The following is a 19,615-nucleotide window of genomic DNA, read 5'->3' as shown; positions in this document are numbered from 1 at the left end:
CGGGGCTGTGTGTTGAGCGTCGCACCTTATTGGCTGACGGAGGGGGCGGTGACGCTCGTTGACCAATCGCGCTGGGGATTCGTGCGTTGTCGGAAGTGTTCGGCAGATTTCGGCGGCGCCGTGGAGGCGGGGCGGGACTCGTGTGGATGAGTGGATGATGCTTTTCTCCACCGGTGAGTGTTTCGAGTAAATAAATCAAATATCCGTGTCTGTATTTGCTTTTGTTCGTTACGGTATTGATATTATGCTATGTGAAGAAGTGTACTTGTGGAAAACGTTGCCTGCGGAAGCCTTTTATGTCGACATGTTTATAACTGAACTGCCAAAGATAATAGCCGTGCTGTTGTGTTTATGTCCGGTGTGAAGCTATCATGATTTATTTTAACGATATATTTCTAATATTTGTGCTGAATGTTGATGTACTTGACCAAATATACCCTGATTATTATAGCTTTGACTAAAATCTCTATTATTAGTACAATTACTCCCTTTATACAAACTAATATTGTGGTAGTGGTATTAGGTGTAAGGTTGTTACATATCTATGATCTTAATTTACCACAATATTTACATGATTACATTCCTTGCTAATTCAAAAATATCATTATAATACAATGAAACGTGCAAAAACATATTTCCAAGGTGCTTTTGTGAAATTAGTGATGTTGCTACTGCTAAATCATAATACATTGCCTTAAAACATTGTTAAAAGCTTTCCAAATCATTCTGGGATTTAAAAAATTCATTCATTCCTTTTCCTTCGGCTTAGTCCCTTTATTAATCAGGGGTCCCCACAGCGGAATGAACTCCTAACATTTCCAGCATATGTTTTACGCAGCGGATGCCCTTCCAGCTGCAACCCATCACTGGGAAACATTTATACACTCTCATTCACACACATACACTACGGACAATTTAGCTTACCCAATTCACCTTTAACGCGTCTTTGGACTTGTGAGGGAAACCGGAGCACCCGGAGGAAACCCACGCCAACACGGGGTGAACATGTAAACTCCACACTGAAATCCCAACTGGCTCAAACCAGCGACCTTCTTGCTGTGAGGCGACAGCGCTGCCCACTGCGCCACCACGCCACCCAGATTAAAAAATATATATATATATAGACATTATATTATGCAAGTGATACCAATTGACCAATATTGACCATTTTAAGGGATGTAAACAATAATAATGGTCCTACATGTATTTCCTGTTTTACATTTTTAATTCCCATAAGTCTACATATTAATAAAAAAAATGTTATGATAACCGTTTTAACATGAAGATATGACTGAATTGTCTCTTGTTACAGTTATGAAATATTATGATAACAAGCAGGAAATGTTCAAGGGCCAATGACATTACCACATTGAAATGGTCTATATAGTAAGTGTGTATTTCGAAAGTTACTACATAGAGTTTAGTATTTTTTGAACTTGTAAATAAAACAGAGATCCCTTCAAGAAAATAAAATGCTTTCTACTTAATGATTCATATTTAATCATTCAGAAGAAATTACAAAAAATTGGGTGATGTTTCTTTAAAAAAATTCACACATCATTTAAGCCTATAGCTTTTATCAAAAACCTAAATTGGGGTTACACAGGATATGCCATGCTGTTAAAAAACATGTGTATTCAATAAAAATGTAGCAATAAATGTTAATTAATTTAGCTTTTCTATTCACCAGAGAATTATGTAGAATGTAATATTTTCACAAATATTAAGCATCACAACTGTTGTTTTAGCATCAAATCAGCCTTTCAGAACCATTTCTTAAGGAGTAATGATGCTAAAAATTCAGATTTTTAACTTGTGAATGAATTAATGAAGTATAAAAAACAAAATGTGTTTGAAATTGTAATATGTCATCATATTAATCCTATTTGTTTAACTAATAAATGCAGACATGAGATGGATAAGATTAGACAGTCAATTTATTTTCAAACATTTTCTCATGTTAATCTTGCATATGACACTGAACATTTTGTTAACTATACAGTAAATGCGACATGGTTAACATCAGTTTTTTTCAGGCACTGTAATGAAAACTACAAAAGCATCTAATAAAAAATTTGAATGATACTCTGTATATTTACTGTTTGTACTTTACTGTTTTGGATGGGTTTAGGGTTGGGGTAAGTCAAATGAGCATGCTAAACAATACTGGGTGACTCAGAATAACATTTGTGGTGGGCGAAAATTCAGTGCATCTCTAATTCATCATTCATTTCCCTTCGGCTTATTCCCTTATTTGTTGCCACAGTGGAATGAACCACCAACTATTTCGGCGTATGTTTACGCAGCGGATGCCCTTCCAGCCGCAATGTAGTACTGGGAAACATCCATACACTCTCACATTCTCACACACACACACACACACACACATACACTACGGCCAATTTAGTTCATCCAATTCACCTATAGCGCATGTGTTTGGACTGTGGGGGAAACCGGAACACCCGGTGGAAACCCACGCCAACACATGCAAACTCCACACAGAAATCCCAACTGGCCCAGCAGGGACTTGAACAAGTGACCTTCTTGCTGTAAGGGGACAGTGCCAGCCACTGTGCCGCCCCTTTCATCTGAAATACCAACACAATTAAAAATGTCCAGAGCTTATCGTCATTATCGGAATCAATTTTATCGTGATTCGATATGAGATCGTTAATCGGCCAAGCCCTAAGCTTAAATTAAAAAGGTTATAACACTATGTGTGTGTGTGTGTGTGTGTGTGTATATATATATATATATATATATATGTATATATATATATATATATATATATATATATGTATATATATATTTATATATATATATATATATATATATATATATATATATATATATATATATATATATAATGTATGTATATATATATATATATAATGTATATATAATGTATGTATGTATGTGTAAATATATGTATATGTATGTATGTGTATATATATATATGTATGTATGTTTGTATGTATGTATGTATGTATGTGTATATATATATATATATATATATATATATATATATATATATATATATATATATATATATATATATATATATATATATATATATATATATGTGTGTAAATATATGTATATGTATGTATGTATGTATATACACACATATATATATATATATATAATCTTATAGCCGTGCAATATTCTGCCAGTAACAGCTGTAACATCCAGCCTTTTCACCCTTTACCCTTTTGTATTACTCCACCCACAAAAGGCAACAAGCAGCATAATGTACTTTTGAGGCTTTTTTAGTTGAGAATCTAGTTGTTTAAATTGCAACTATGCTGTTTAATTATGAGGATATTTAAAAAATATTTATAATTTTTGAAAGGCAGCGCGTCGGCAGCCATTAGCATGTCATTGAGCAGACCAATGACGGTTGACGCTGTCCGCCCACAAGATGGCGACAGAGACCACATGATAAGCACTTAGTAGAGGAAAAATACAGCGTAAGTTTAAACTACAACTGATCAAATCAGTATAAAACTGGTAAGTGACTTTATAAGTCGATCTCTCTCTTTTGTATGTTGTAGTGCAATATTTATACCATAGAAATTGTAGTGTGTAGAGTGTGTGATAAGACTCATCCTAAAGTCCTAAAACCGTAGATGGCCGGTTCTGTTTGTAATGAGTCTCCTGTTTTCGTTACTGCAGAATAGTTCAGTTAACAGAAAGAACGAAGAAATGCCCGTATGTGTTTAGCGTTTTTCCTTATCGCAAACACAACTGTAATCTACTAGTGATTGCGTTGCTTTGGGTATTTCTGGGTTATTGTGATCTCCCGATTGCAACAGAGAAATACTGGGAAATCTCTGTAGACTGATGGCATTTCATGCCGTTCAGCCTTATAAACTTAGAATGTGAGCAAAATCAGCTGATTTTTGTCATCACTGTAGACATTACTCTAGAGAATCATTCAAATACCAGCTCTAAGATGACGTTGGTAAAGTATCAACGGTTTCTGCTGTTCTGACGTCAGAATCAGTTTTATTGCCAAGTGTGTTTCACACACACAAGGAATTTGTTTTGGCTACAGAAGCTTCCAGTGTACATAAAGTGACAACACAATATAATAAATATGAAAAAAAAACAAAACAGAAAAAAAGATGATAAACATTAAACAGACGCAGTTAGTCAAGAAACCTGGATGTTGAGTTGTATGTACAGATTGTTATAAATATACAGGTTATAAGGTGCTGTGTACAAGTGCGAATGTAGAAGGTATTGCATTGTATATTGCTATAAGGTGCTGTGTACAAGTGCGTATGAGAAAGTATTGCACATATTTATTGCACATGCAGATGTTAATGAATGGCAGAAGAAAGAAGTTCCTCTTACAAAAGGATTTTAACACTCTGTGTTTGATTTTTATATTCTATTCACAATTATGCTGTGAAACTGTTGTATAATCCCAATCTCACACTCGTAGCAGTGCAAAGTGGCTGTATATCGTCACTGGTGGTACACTGACGCACGCCTCCCACCAGTGCCAATATACAGCCACATCGCACTGCTACTCGTGTGATATTGCACATATATATATATATATATAGCTCCAGCAAATAATTGCCACAATAAAATTTGATACCAGCAAAAGCCTACTACTAAACATACAGTTGAAGACAAAATTATTCTCCCTACTGTGAATGTTTTTTTTTTTTTAATATTTCTTAAATGATGTTTAACAGATTAAGATATTTTTTCTTCTGGAGAAAGTGTATTTGTTTTATTTCGACTAGAATAAAAGCAGTTTTTAATTTTTTACACCCATTTTAAGGTCAATATTATTAGCTCCCTCACGCAATATTTGTTTTGGATTGTCTCCAGAACAAACCACTGTTATACAACGACTTGCCTAATTACCCTACTTAAGCCTTTAATTGTCTCTTTAAGCTGAATGCTAGTATCTTGAAGAATATCTAGTCAAATATTATGTGCTGTCATCATGACAAAGAGAAAAGAAATCAGCTATTAGAACTTGCTATAAAACTATTACGATTATTCTTTAAACAGAAATTGGGGAAAAATATAAACACAGGGAGGCTAATAACTCAGGTGGGCTAATTATTTCAACTGTATGTATTGTGTGTGTGTGTGTGTGTGTGTGTTTGTTTGTTTGTTACAGGAGATCTGCATTTCAGCACTAAACATGTGTCAGCATGAGATTGAGGATTAGTCTGCAGTGACAGAAGCTGTTCAGCGTTTCTCAGCGGTTGACTGTCTCCAGCATGGACTTCCTGCAGATGAAGCACCTGAAGAGGAAAAGGAAGAGCAACTACAGCGTGAAAGAAACTCAGACTCTGATCCGTGAGATCCACAAGCGGCGCGAGATCCTGTTTTCACGCCAGCAGAACATGGCCATCAACGAACTGAAGCGGCGTGCGTGGGAGGAGGTGGCGGACAGTGTGAACGCGCTGGGTGAAGGAGAGCTGCGCACGGCAGCTGAGGTCAAGAGGCGATACCTGGACTGGCGAGCGCTAATGAAGAGGAAGCAGCTGCAGGCTGAGCTGGCGTCAGGGTTAAAGCAGGAGTTTGAGCCATCCTCTCCTGATAATGATGCGTCTCTGGGTGGCGGTGACCAGTCGCTTGACCTCAGTGGCTTTCCCAAAGATTCCTCGTGCGACTGGCAGGACCTGACGGATCTAGGAGAGCCCAGCACACACACGCCTGGAGTCAAGATGGAGGACGACGAGGCCAGCAGCTACAGGGTACGTGCTGGGATTAGATGATGTACTCTCCTTATTTTGATATGCATATAGTAGTGCTTGTTTTAAATGCTGTATCCTTGCACTTCGTTATTTTCTAAAAAATTTATTTGCCATCAGAATCTTTAATCAAGTATCATAACATTCTCTATCCATCAAAATTCCTCACTTCTGGTCACATGTAATGCCTTTAGGGCGGAGCTATCAGACATTTAGGTCGGGACTGTCATTCATTTAGGACAGGTCTTCTCAAACTCGGTCTTGGAGGTCCGGTGTCCTGCAGATTTTCGCTCCAGTTTGCCACAACACACATGCAAGGATGTTTCTAGAAAACCTAGTAAGAGCTTGATTAGCTAGCCCAGGTGTGTCTGATTGGTGTCGGAGCTAAAATCTGCAGGACACTGGACCTCCAGGACTGAGATTGAGATCCCCTGATTTAGGGCATGGCTGTCAGTCCTTTAGGGCGGGGCTATCAGTAAGTTAGGGAGGGCTATCAGTCATTTAGGGTTTGGCTATCCATCATTTAAGGTGAGGATATTACGCCCCATTCACACGGGGCGTCAGCTTCAACGCTTCCCATTCACTTTGAGTCAGGCGTTGCCGAACTGCATTGTGGATCCGTCGGTGCCGCTTCAGTGTCGTTGCTCGCTGCAGAAGTTAGGACTTTCTCAACTTTTCAAGCACCGGCGGAAGCATCAGCCAATCAGATCGCTGTATGCAAATACACCAGCTCAGACAGTGGCCTATTGCTGATTAATTTCATTGGCTGACGCTGCTATGACGTTCGCGTCAGCCCCAACTTCAGACACGCCCTCTGTCAAGCTTTGACGCTGAAACCCCGTGTGAATGGGGGGTTAGTCTTTTAGGGTGGGGCTAGCAGTACTTTAGGACAGTGGTCCCCAACCTTTTTATCACTGCAGACCAGTCAACGCTTGACAATTTTAACGCGGAGCGGGGGGGCGGGTGGTGATAAGCTGACAAAACATTGCTGTCACTGTGATACAAGTGTATTTATGGAGAAAATTACAAAGCACTGCAATGTTTGGGTGTTCTGTGTTTGTCTGAGATGGTTAGTCTTGCGGCATTCATTCAACTGGGTGCGTCTGGAAGGCGTGAGCGCATGCCGCTTGTGTGCCCAAGCCTCGCACCTCCATTGAAAATGATGAACTTGTGTGAACTCTAGAAAAGACGTGATTTGCGAACAGCCCCTAAAAGTTCGGCATCATTTGTGACCTCCAGCAGTTGATCTTCTTACATGGACATGCTGGATTCACCTGATTCGTTGATAAATGGGTTGTAGATTCATTCCTTTGTTTGTTCATGGGTCCTTCACTTTTTCAAATTTTCCAAAGGCGTCTGTTTCTTACTCATTTTGCTGCTTCTGGGTTAAATTTTTGGCACTCAAGTGACCAAGATGTAAGCGAGAGAATATTGTCATTTTTCAAAATAAAAGATTCAAAATTATTTTGCAACACATACAGTTGAAGTCAGAATTATTAACCCGCCTGAATTATTAGCCCCCCTGTTTATTTTTTCCCTAATTTCTGTTTAACGGAGAGAAGATTTTTTTCAGAACATTTCTAAACATAATAGTTTTAATAACTCATCTCTAATAACTGATTTATTTTATCTTTGCCATGATGACAGTAAATAATATTTGACTAGATATTTTTCAAGACACTTTTATACAGCTTAAAGTGTCACTTAAAGGCTTAACTAGGTTAATTAGGTTAACTAGGCAGGATGGGGTAATTAGGCAAGTTATTTTATAACGATGGTTTGTTCTGTAGACTATCGAAAATTTAGCTTAAAGGGGCTAATAATTTTGTCTCTAAAATGTTTTTTTTTAATTGAAATAAAACAAATAAGACTTTCTCCAGACGAAAAAAACAGAAGAAAAAATGTTATCAGACATACTGTGAAAATGTCCTTGCTCTGTTAAACATCATTTGGGAAAAAAAAATAATTATAATAATTCAAAGGGGGGCTAATAATTCTGACATCATTTGTATTTTCCAGCAATTCAATCAGTTCCCAAAGGATGAAACATGCATGGTTTCAATAGGATGTGCATCACTATATGGAAAAAAAGGACAATCTTAACTTCTGTTTCACACTTCTTGTAATTTATCCCACAGCTGTTGTACTTCCAACTGAAATGGAATATTGAGTAGGGGCGGGGGGTTGGGCATCATTCCCTCATAGCAAACTAATGGTGTGATGGGTGTGGTTAAGAATATTGTGGCTGGAGCTGTAAAATTAATGTCAACAGAAGGTCTGCCACTCCCTCCAAACGTGGAAGCAGAAGCTCAGACTGATTATTTATTTATTTATTTATTTATTTATTTTTTGAGAGTTTAGTAACAATTCAAATCCAATTAGAACCACTGGTTTGGTAAACTTACGTGAAACTTACTCTCACATAATACATCTACTAAAAGACAGAAAATACTACAAACTCCATTGTACATAAATCATATAAACATGAATATCATTCAATATTATGGCTGCACAATATATTGTTTTAGCATCAATATCGCAATATGTGCAATAGTCACATCGCATGATCTGCATTGTTGAATTGAGATTATATTTGACCCGCAGGGACAGTCAATGAAGATTTTTACCATGATGGAGCAAAGATTTATCATTTACTTGTTTTTAAGACCCGTGACTATGTGAGCATATAAAGAAAGTTTAAAGCATTCAACCACAACAAATTGTACCATTTGTAATTTTAATACAAATGATTTCACATTATTTACAGAAGTCTATGCAGTGCTATTTTACATTACATTTTTATTTCTGTACCTGAATTCTTACTAAACAGAGCTATTTAAGTAATCTGGTGAAAATGCGTTCATATCGCAATACATTTATCACAGAAAAACAAACATCTCAATGTCAGATTTTTCCAATATTGCGCAGTCCTATTTAATATAAGATTATTTATTGTTCAACATAACTGAATAAATATATGTTCACACATATTTAATTAATTAAATAGACTCGATAGGAAAAAAATCCTGAAAAATCGTTAAAATTTTCTGTCATTTTGATTCTCATGTAAACGTATCTTTTTGTAGATGTATTGTTTTTTGGAAAACAGGTAGAGGAAATGCCTTGCATTAAAACGTAACCCTTCTGTGTTGATAGGGATGTTTTCATCCACTCTGGGGTGATTTTTGATTCTTAATTTGGCCACAGCTTTCTCTGTGTTTCAGCAAATGGTATGATTTTTGGTGACATCTTATTTTGACACATTTTAGAAAAATGCTTTGAAAATTTTCATAAATTCAACAATAAAATCTGGGCAAATTGACTACAATTTTGTTATGCTGGTGGCTGTTTTTGCCCCTTTGACTTTCATAAAAATAATAAATTGTACCTCTTCCCATCAGGGAAAACCACCAACAATCAAGAATGCATGATTATATGCTGTCATGGCTTTGCAATCAAAAAATATCCTTATAGTTGAAGTCAATGGGGCAAAAACAGCCCCCAACATAACGGAAGGGTAGTCAAGTTGAACAATACCTAAGTTCCTTTAGAGCAAGTTATTTAACTCGGCAGCCATTTTGAAACGCCTCTCGGGCAGTATGCTCAGGCATTCTGTCTAAATGGGGAAACATCAAATTCTCCAAAACTGTTTGCCAAGCTTACGATTACGTTACATATTTTGAATCACGAATAAAACGAAACAACATATGTCCCATGAGCTTAGTTTCTAAACGTCCAAATCAAACTAAATCTGCATATTTTCAGGTTGCCCAAGCTAATGCGCATACGCAGTCAAAGCAACGAGATCACGACACAAACCTTATTTATGGCTGTGTTACACATTGTCATCCTCTGGATAATGCTTCGTCAGATCTCGCTGGTGTTCTGAAGTAATTCACAACTTTGTCTTCATGGCGAATCCCCTCCAGAAATGACAGCGACTCTTCTGTTTACAAGTTTGTGGGCATTTGAGTTGATGCTGTCATGTGACGTGCGTTTGACAGCACTGACTGTACCTCGCGTTCATTTCATACAGATTACAAAAACCAGGAAACTTTTGTTTTCAAGTGCACTTGGTACATTTTAAAGTACAAATGTCAAGCTTTTTGTGGATGGGTTTCGTGTCTGTGAAGCAAATATTCGCTGAGATTCCAGTGTGTTTGTTGACCACAAAACTGTTGTAAAAGCACACATCTGGTCCAAGCTTTTCCCCTGGAGAGACGTCAGTCTATAGTGATCGATGATTGGCTCCTGTACTTGTAGGCGGAGCTTCATTTGCCATATTGACTGTTTTCCCATTCAAAACTATACGAGTGACATGTCTTGTGTGTTATATAGTCTTTGACAGTACACAAGGGTTCACATGTAACCTTTAAACTTGTTTTTTTTTCTAAAATCCCCTTCATGATTTCTGCTTTCCTTGTGTGTCTAAATGCAATTCTCTGCAGTTGGAGGCAGATGTCGGAGAAGGTGTGGAGGGTGAAGACGATGAGGAAGACTGTTTTCCCTCCATCCTCCCTGATATGGACCGCGAGGGCCGAGTTCCTGAGGTCTTCGCTCATATTGATGAATTTGGTGTCCTGAGCTCCACCAAACCCACATCAGGCCAGACTACAGTCCGAGATCTGGGACTCGGAGTGGGTGGAGTAACTGGCATGGGTGTAGCCGGATTGGGCATAGCAGGAGGAGAAACCACAAGCCTGCTGGTGGCGCTAGAAAGGCAGCGATTGGACCTGGAGAAACACAGACTGCAAGTGGAGTCAGAACGGCTGCAGGTGGAGAAAGAGCGCCTCCTGGTGGAGAAGGAGAGACTGCGGCAGGGCGAGGTGGAGCGGGAGCGGCTGCAGCTGGAGAAAGAGCGTCTACAGGTGGAGCGGGAGCGTCTGAGACTTGTTTTACATCAAAGTACGCCTCTCCAACAGAGCCCCGCCCCCTCTACATCTGTAGCCACGCCCACCACTTCATCCTCTGCCCCCTCGTCGTCCTCATTGGATGGAGAGAAGGACAGGAAGCTAGTTTGGCCAATGGTGGTGGATTTAGAGGCGGAGAAGCTGAAGTTGGAGAAAGAGCGCCTCCTGCTGGAAAAGGAGAGACTGCAGTTCTTTAAGTTTGAGTCAGGCCGGCTGCAGATTGAGAAGGAGCGCCTGCAGGTGGAGAAAGAGAGGCTGCAGCTGCAAAAAGATGGACAGCAGATGGTGCTGCACTCGTGAAACTACACCAATGCAGTTAGTTATGAGGTAGGAGGGGAAAAAAAACATGGGTGCCATAGTTACCCATTCGTTTCTGTGGGGGAAATTAATTGTGCTTTTTTACTCTTTTAATTAAAGGGGTGAAAATAATTGGGAGACCTTTAAAACAAAAAAGAGGATGAGAAATAAATGCAAGGAATTTATTGAAAATATGCATGTGGACTCATTTATGAATGTTCCAGAAAAATTCAAAACTTTTGTTATTGTTTTTAGTTTTGCTGTGGACCCTTTTCACAAGATGGTTATGATGCGTTTGAAAAGTTTTTTTAATATCTTTTTTTAATATTCCTAGATTCTGTTGGTTTACGCATTTCCCGAATTTTCAATGCCAATGTAACCCCTCTTAGTTCGTATGTTTCTTTTTTTTTTTTTTTTTATAGTAATGATCAAGCGAAAACAGTTTAGCTGAGCAGATTAATTTTTTAGTGTTCTTTGGAAAAGACAGAGCACCACACAGACAACAAGTGTTACAGGTCCGGTCACAAAAACTGTTAGAAACTAGTACACAATGAATCATACGAATATATGAAATCAGTAGGAGAGCAGAACCATTTTTCACCTACCATCACTCTCAACAGCTTAAGTGAACTGAGAAAATGGCTGGCTGACTCCACCCATTATACCCCCTTTGTCACCTGTAGGTGTCTATCTTTCTCCAAGATGTGTTATACAACTTGACAATGAACATAAGATTTCCATTTAAATAGAACAAATATTTTAACCAAAAACAAGCATTTTGACACCATTCAAAATTAATTTATAGTTTCATTTTTTTTCCCCGTTACACCAATCTTAAAGGCTGTTTTATACTTCTACGTCAAGTACATGCGGTTGCATAGCCCGTGCCGTGGCTAACGCTAACACGCACCTCTGAAAAAATGTAACTACACATTTCAATCTCAATGGTAGCGATGATGAGCGTGGGCAGTGCTAAGAGCCGTGAGCCCAATGGAGCGAGTGCAAGTGTCAAGTCCTGTGAAGGAGCTCCAGATGAAAACTTTTGTTTTGTGTTTACCTTATGATTAAAGTTGTTGCACGACCGCCGGTTCTCGCCTCTGAATGACCGAGTTTTAGCTACTTGTACATAAAGGTAATGTTCATAAAAAAACAAAACACCTGCAAAGAAACTTGACACAGAGGAACATAACCTACTGGCAGCTAGCGTTTTGGAGGTGTAATTGCAGAGCAACACAAACAGCGAGCAAAAGTATAATGGCTACGACGCAGAACTATAAACCAGCCTTAAGCCAATTATAATCGTTTGTTTTGAATTTGGAATTTCCCCAACCATTGCAGAGCCCGGAAGATAAGAGTGAGCGCTTCAGCTTGGCTTCACCCTGATCCGGTTTTAATATCTTGATTTAGTTTTTTGTTTATATCATCTTTGCATTAAAAGACCAATGTTTCTAGTGCTGTGTCTATGAGTGCGGGACAGTAAATCTAATAGTGTTCTCTCTTCTGGCTGTCTCACACAATTTTTTTCCTTTCTCTGAAAGTCTTAATAACACCATCGCAGAGTTTTTTTATTTATTTATATATTATTTGAGCAAATAGGAACACAAAAAAATTATTTGTTGTACTCTCCCATTCACTGCGCTCTAAGTTTATCTCGACTTCTGCTTCTGAGAAACCTGGAAATGTGAAAAGGGTCCATGCTTTCCTAAAAATAAAACGTACAAATTGTTATCAGTTATTGATTCAAATCTGAAATAAAATGACCTAAAAATAATAATCAGAAATAAACAAACTTAAATGTTGCTTCAGTGACTCTTTGTAAGTTTTTGCTAATGCTAATAGTAAAATGCTAATTTTACTAAAATTCTAATCATTTAAAAAGATTGCAATCACATTCACTGTAATAGCACTTAAATTAAATAACTCCAACTTTACAGCTTCCTTTATTCACTAAAATATCAATTTAATTATATTATTGATTATATATTTTTTATTTCAGTCAAATTTATTATTATTAAACTAATGCTAAAATGTCTTTGGAAAAAGTGTTGCCAGAAAAATGTGCCTGGAAAAATATGATTTATTATGCTATTAAAAGTGCAAAAATCAACATATTTTTTGTGTTTGTCTTTCTAAAAACAACCTAATTTTATTTATTATAATTTTTTTGGTATTATATATAATAGATTTTCCCCCTGAAATGACTGGATATCTATGGTAAACAGGATTTATAGAGGTGTCCTCAGTAAGCGATGCATAGCTGTATCTACAGATCAGGTCAGCCCACATGATTGCCTTCTGTTCATGCAAAACTATCATTTAACACCGATTAGGTTGAGAAAAGTGTAAGTGTTCATTAAATGTGTGCAGTAGTAGATGTACTTTTCACTCACTTGAAAAAACAAAACAAAAGTACAGATACTGCTGATTACCTTTTCACAAGATGCGTGTATGTATGTTGTTACCATACTGTGTATAATGTGCAGAGTAAAAAGAGTTGGACTGTATGTTAAAGGGCTCTTATAAGTAACTGCGTTCACTATGAAAACCCGGGGCCTCGTTTATGTGGAATCAGTGTAAATGTGAATGTATGGTGATGTTAGTCATTCCTGTTAATGATTTTTATAGTTAAAGACAAAATTATCAGCCTTCCTGTCAAATTATTTCCCAATTTCTGTTTAACGGAGAGACTTTTTTCAACACATTTCTAAACATAATAGTTTTAATAACTCATTTCTTTTATCTTTGCTATGATGACAGTAAATAAAATTTAGCTAGATATTTTTCAAGATACTAGTATTCAGCTTAAAGTGTTATTTAAAGGCTTAACTCGGTTAATTAGGGTAATTAGGCAAGTCATTGATTAACAGTGGTTTGGTTCTGTAGACAATCCAAAAAAAATCTTAAAGGCGCTACTAATATTGACCTTAATTAGCTCTTTAAATTACTTTAATTTCATCCAAACTATGAAACATGACTTTCTCCAGAAGAAAAAAATGTAAGGTAAATAATTTGAAAAATGTTCTTGCTCTGTCAAACATCACTTGGGAATAGGGTTGTCATGATACTGAATTTCGGTATCCTTTGGTACTAAAGTTTTAAAAATGTCCATTTCCTGCTAACATTTGAGCGCTGTTGAGTGCGTTCTCAAACAGCGCTGATTCACCATTGTGTTCACATGCTCAACAGAAATGACTGTGATTGGCCGTGAAGGTCATCAGTTCACCGCTGTGCAAACATGGGCTGCGTCTGAAATCACCTACTACTCAGTAGGTAGTGCATTTGAATTTAAACGTACTACTCAACCATTAGAAAAGTGCGTTCTCTATAGTATGAATGTGAGTAGTATGAATGGAACTCGGATGTACTACGTTTACCATTTTGTGATGATCATGTGACCTACCAGCGTCAGTTGCATTGCTTCACTCCCATTCACGAATTCTCTCATGGTTCATCATGGGATAGCGTAGCATCCATTAGATGCGCACTTCAGAATCTCGCCACTTTAGAATCTCGCTCAAGTAGTAGATTGTCGGGGTACTTCTCACATACTGCTTTTTCGAATTCTATGAATTCGGACACACTACTCGGCTCTCATACTGTTTTTACCATACTGTATAGTATGGAAGGGTGCGATTACGGACGCAGCCACAAATACAAGGACACTGGATCATTTAAAAGCCGAGAAGATCAGTTGATTCATCAGTGGATCGTTCGTATGTCACCTCATAGACACACCAGCTGATCATCGCAGCTTTGAAACGCTCCAGTGTCCCTGTATCCGTGTTTGCACTCAGTGAACAGCGGTGAACTGACGAACAGTGTTGGGGAAAGCTACTTTAGAAAGTAATGCATTACAATATTGAGTTACTCCCCAAAAAAAGTAGTTAGTTGCGTTACTTAGTTACTTTTTATGGTAAGTAATGCATTACATTACTTTTGAGTTACTTTTGAGTTACTTCTTCTGACCTGACTGAGGCTCGATCTCTTTCAGAACTAAAATAGAGGAGCTCTGCAATTAACAACACACTGCATAACCTACATCTACATTTACCTTTAAAAAAAACACAAAAGAATTAAGGAAGGATAATGATATCTTCGAAGAACTTCCTGACCAGAGCTCTACATGCTGTATATACAAATTAATGAAAGTTTAAAGCAAGGCGTTTGCTATTTTTTGTAAATCACTGTAAAAATCACTGTCCTTTCAGATAATCCTCTTTTCCTTTACTTCAGTGTGTTCAAAATAATGAGAATATTTGTATCACAGAAATGTAAGGCTCTGCTATCTTGGTTTCTGTCTGTTCCTGCATTCTCTCGTTGTGTGCGATTTCAACAGGACTACGTTCATTTTAATGCAGCAACTTTTTAAAAGCAAATTAATTCGACTAAAAAGTAACTTGCATTACATTTTTTAAAAGTAACTCAAAGATCATTACTGTTTTGTTTTTAAGTAATGTGTTCTGCTCGTTACTTAGAAAAGGTAACTTGCATTACTTGTAAACCATTACCCCCAACACTGCTGATGACCTTCATGGCCAATCACAGTCTTTTCTGTTGAGCATGTGAACACAATTGCAAATCAACAGCTCTTAAATGTTAGCAGGAAATGGACGTTTTTAGCATTAAAATACGGATTGGTACCAAAATTCAGGATCGTAACGACACTACTTGAGAAATATTTGAACATTTATTTAAAAATGTCATTAATAGTAATTGTAATAATTTTGTTTTCAATTGTACGTTCATATATGCAAAAAAAAGAGGCTTCGCTTTTATTTTGAAACAATCAGGTTTTCATTTCCCTTAATGTCTTTTTAAATAAGCTAAACTGAACACAGATGAATGTGTTTGCAAAAACTGAGGTGCTCGAACTGAGTTTCGCTTGTTCACACTCACAGACATGAACGTGAACAAAGCAAAATAAAGTAAATCATTCATCATATTTAAATGCAACCCAGAAATTGCTGTAAATTTCACAGTTATTTTACAAACAAAAAGCAAGTTGCTTCTTGAATTATATATAGATGTGTGATATTTTGAAGTAGACGATCTGAAAGTGGTTATTTTTGTATCTGTGCTTTATCTTTTTTTAAACTGTTGTTCTTTGTTACTTAGCATTGTGACAATTAATTGACAGCATTTCTTAAAGGGATAGTTCACCCAAATATACACATTTATTCATTATTTACTCACCATCAAGTGTTTGGGAGTAGGCATGGGCCGGTATAAGATTCTGACGGCATGATAACCTTGGATAAAAATATCACGGTTTCACAGTATTGTGAATATTGCTCTAAAATATCTTCTTTTTAAATGTCTGGATAAAAAAAACCCGAATATATATTCAATTAAAAAAAAAAAAGATGTATGATATTTTGGAGCAGTAAACATATCAGGCTATATAATTCAAATAAATCATTGACTTCTGCTCTCTTCATTTGTTTCAAAAACACAGTTTTTAAATTATTATTATTATTTTTATACAATTTAAAACAGCAATTTTATACAATTAAAATTTTTTTTACTACTGGAGATACTGCTGTCCTAAAAAAACAACAAAAAAATCTAACTAAAAAATCTTGCACATACCCTAGCAACAGTTTTACAGAAAAGGTTTGGCAGTTTTAAAACCTTGATATTTCCAAACCGCGGTATTCACCTTATTCTTCGCGTACGAGTGGGCGCAGCCATCTGAATCATTTTGGCTTGAAACTTCCGGTCTCATTCACTTCCATTCATTTTTAAACATTAAAAACAGCTCGTTTTGCTGCTTGGTGTTGCAAACTGATATTTTCTCATTATATTATTCTACTTTGTCTGTATTCTAATGCAAACACTTGTTTGTAGAGTAAGTAGTTTGACCGTTTTTTGCCGTTTATTATTCCTAGTCATTTCTCCCATAGGCAGCTGAATCGGAAGTTCTAAAACAATCGCAAAAACGAGTGCACTTTCACATTGAAGAATAAGGTCAATACCTTGAAAAATGGTTATCGTCTATATGCCTATTTGGGAGTTTCTTTTTTTTTTTACAGTAGAACACAAATTAAGATGTTTTGAAGAATGTTGGAACTTGGCAATTCATATCTGTGATGCTGTGAATGAATTTTCAGCATCATTACTCCAGTATTTAGTGTAATGAAGAAATTGGATGATTTAGATGTTTTAAGTGGCTGTTTTTGCAGTTTTATTTCATTACAACACATCAGAAGGAAGTTTTATTGGTAGTTTTATGGTATAGTAAACATTCTGATTTCTGGCTTAGGTTTTGTGTTCAAATATATAAAATAATACCCTAGAAAAAGTCAAATATTGCTGTTAAATGACTTGTTTTCTGTGTGAGCTTATTTTTGAAATGTACTTCATTGTACTTTATATTTACAATAACATACAATTACTCCAGTCTTTAGTGTTAGTGTATACTCAAGTCTTTTTTTGTAGTTTAATTACAACAAAATAGACCAGGGAGGAAGTTTTTATGGTCATTTGAAATAAGTTAACCACAAAAGAAGATATTTTGAAGAATGTTTTAAACTGTAACCATTAACAATCATAGTTAAATAGATAAACCAATACTATAGTCGTCAGTGGTTGCAGGTTTCCAACATTCTTCAAAATATCTTCGTTTGTGTTCATAAAGTCAAAACAACTTGATTGTAACATATAAAGTGTGAGTAAAAGATGATTTTTTGTGTGTGTGAACTATCCCTTTAAGTGAGTTTGATTATTTGATTTCACAGGCTTTGTGGGATTTCATGATGAAGGCCTGTAATGTGAATGTAGTCCATGTTTATGAGTGTGTGTGTGTTTGGTGGTTGTTTGATGATCTCAGAAGTGCAGATTGGTTTTCGCGTCTGTTTCTGTAGTCGTGAAATTGCTGGTTGCGTTTACATTTGTGTCTTATCCAAAGCAACTTACATAGCATTGAAGAAGATAGATAGAGGTTATTGTTCATGCTGTTCAATCGAATCTGTGACCTTACTGTTTGAGCTCAAGAGATGTTTAAATGCGGTCCTTAGGAGTTTCATTCAAGTGTGTGTGTGCAAATTGTGTGTAAATGAGCCTTTCTGTGTTAATTCTGTATTATGTGTTTTTTTTTTTCAGTGGAATATGGTTTTTACTGGTGTAAACACAGCCTTAGACCCGTTTACACCTGTATTTACAAGCATTTTAATTGACATCTGGCTGCAAATGTGGTTCGTTTTTGGTACATTGTAAGACAACACCATTAGCTCAATCCTATTGTCATAATTATGGCTGTTACTCTCCCTCAACTTGTTCCTAACCGTTTAGTTTTTATTTTAATCTGTTGAACACAAGAGAAGATAGTTTGAAGAATGTTGAAAACCGGTAGCCATTGACTTCCATAGTAATAGTTTTTCCTACTACGAATCTCAAATGCTCTTGTGTGTGTTTGACAGGAGAAAGACGCTCAAATGTTTAAAACCATACATTTTTGAGTAAACGATCACTTTATTAGTGCGAACATTTGCAACATCGGCTCATTAGAAATACGTGCTTCAGCCTACATTCATGTCAAACTTCAAAAACGTACTTAAACATATACATTTGACTGCAGTTTCTAGGTAAAATGAACACTAGGGGGCAGTATGATGGCAACAATTTTTGATCCTTTTCGCACTTAAGATATTCACAATCTTGTATAATCGACAAATAAAGGACTATTTTGGTGCAGCTCTTTGCACAACACCAGATCAACACTATAAGACAACTTAACGCTGTTTATGTTTTGTGATCAAATATGTTTGCTTCATCTATCTATATCCACGTGGATGTTTCTGGCGTGGTCAGTTTGCTTGGTAGCTCACATTGTATGGTGTTATACTTGTCACGCATCAAAATCAAGGTAAAACTACGTGGTTGCAGTGCACTTTTATTTAATGTTTGCTTTTAAAAACTATTATTTGAGTTCAGGTCGGTGGTTTGCTAGATGATCTTTACAACAAGCTCTGACTTCGCATTGTACATTTACAAGAAGGACGTGTGTCTGAAACATACAAAAAAACACACTACACGTAACATGTTTCAGACTAGCAAAAATGTAGACAGCACCCTCTAGTGGATTTGTTATCTGAAACGTGCAATAAAATGTACCTGGAGCAACGTATTTTAGATTAAAAAAATAATATTGACTGTGCCCTCTAGTGGATTTGTCATCTGAAGCATGCAATAAAATGTACCCGGAGCAACGTATTTCAGATTCTCAAAAATATAGACCGTGCCCTTTAGCTTACAGCTAGATTTACAGCTGAAACCTGCAATAAAGCATACCCTGAGTAACTTATTCAAAATTCGCAACCATGTACACACCCCCTCTAGTGGATTTATTATATAAAGTCTGCAATGAAACATACCAAAATATATACATTTCAGATGAAAAAATGTATACAGCGCCCTCTAGTGGATTTATCAATTGAAACCTGCAATGAAGCATACTTAAATAAACGTATTTCAGATTCGCTAAAATGCAGACATTGCCCTCTCGTGAATTTGACCTCTGAAACTTGCAACAGAACATACCCTAAATAAACGTATTTCAGATTTGCAGAAATGTAGACAGCGTCCTCTAGTGGATTTATCATCTCAAACCGGCAATGAAGCATACCTTAAATAAACGGATTTCAGATTTGCATAAATGTAAGCAGCGCGCCCTCTAGTGGATTT

The 19,615-nt window shown here is 36.7% G+C and overlaps 1 protein-coding gene across 1 annotated transcript; it reads left to right on the top strand.

Moving 5' to 3' along the window:
- Nucleotides 1-113: 113 nt before the first annotated feature.
- msantd4 (Myb/SANT-like DNA-binding domain containing 4 with coiled-coils) lies at nucleotides 114-11,260 on the top strand. Its single transcript, XM_056473992.1, has 3 exons — nucleotides 114-173; nucleotides 5,147-5,729; nucleotides 10,175-11,260. Exons 2-3 carry the CDS (start codon nucleotides 5,250-5,252, stop codon nucleotides 10,934-10,936), a joined length of 1,242 nt encoding a protein of 413 aa, XP_056329967.1. The 5' UTR covers nucleotides 114-173; nucleotides 5,147-5,249; the 3' UTR covers nucleotides 10,937-11,260.
- Nucleotides 11,261-19,615: the final 8,355 nt, after the last annotated feature.

This window comes from Danio aesculapii, chromosome 15 (genome assembly GCF_903798145.1).
Source record: "Danio aesculapii chromosome 15, fDanAes4.1, whole genome shotgun sequence".
Classification (NCBI taxonomy): domain Eukaryota; kingdom Metazoa; phylum Chordata; class Actinopteri; order Cypriniformes; family Danionidae; genus Danio; species Danio aesculapii.
The sequence above is the reverse complement of the archived record's forward strand: the minus strand, read 5'-3'. Positions and strand labels throughout refer to the sequence as shown.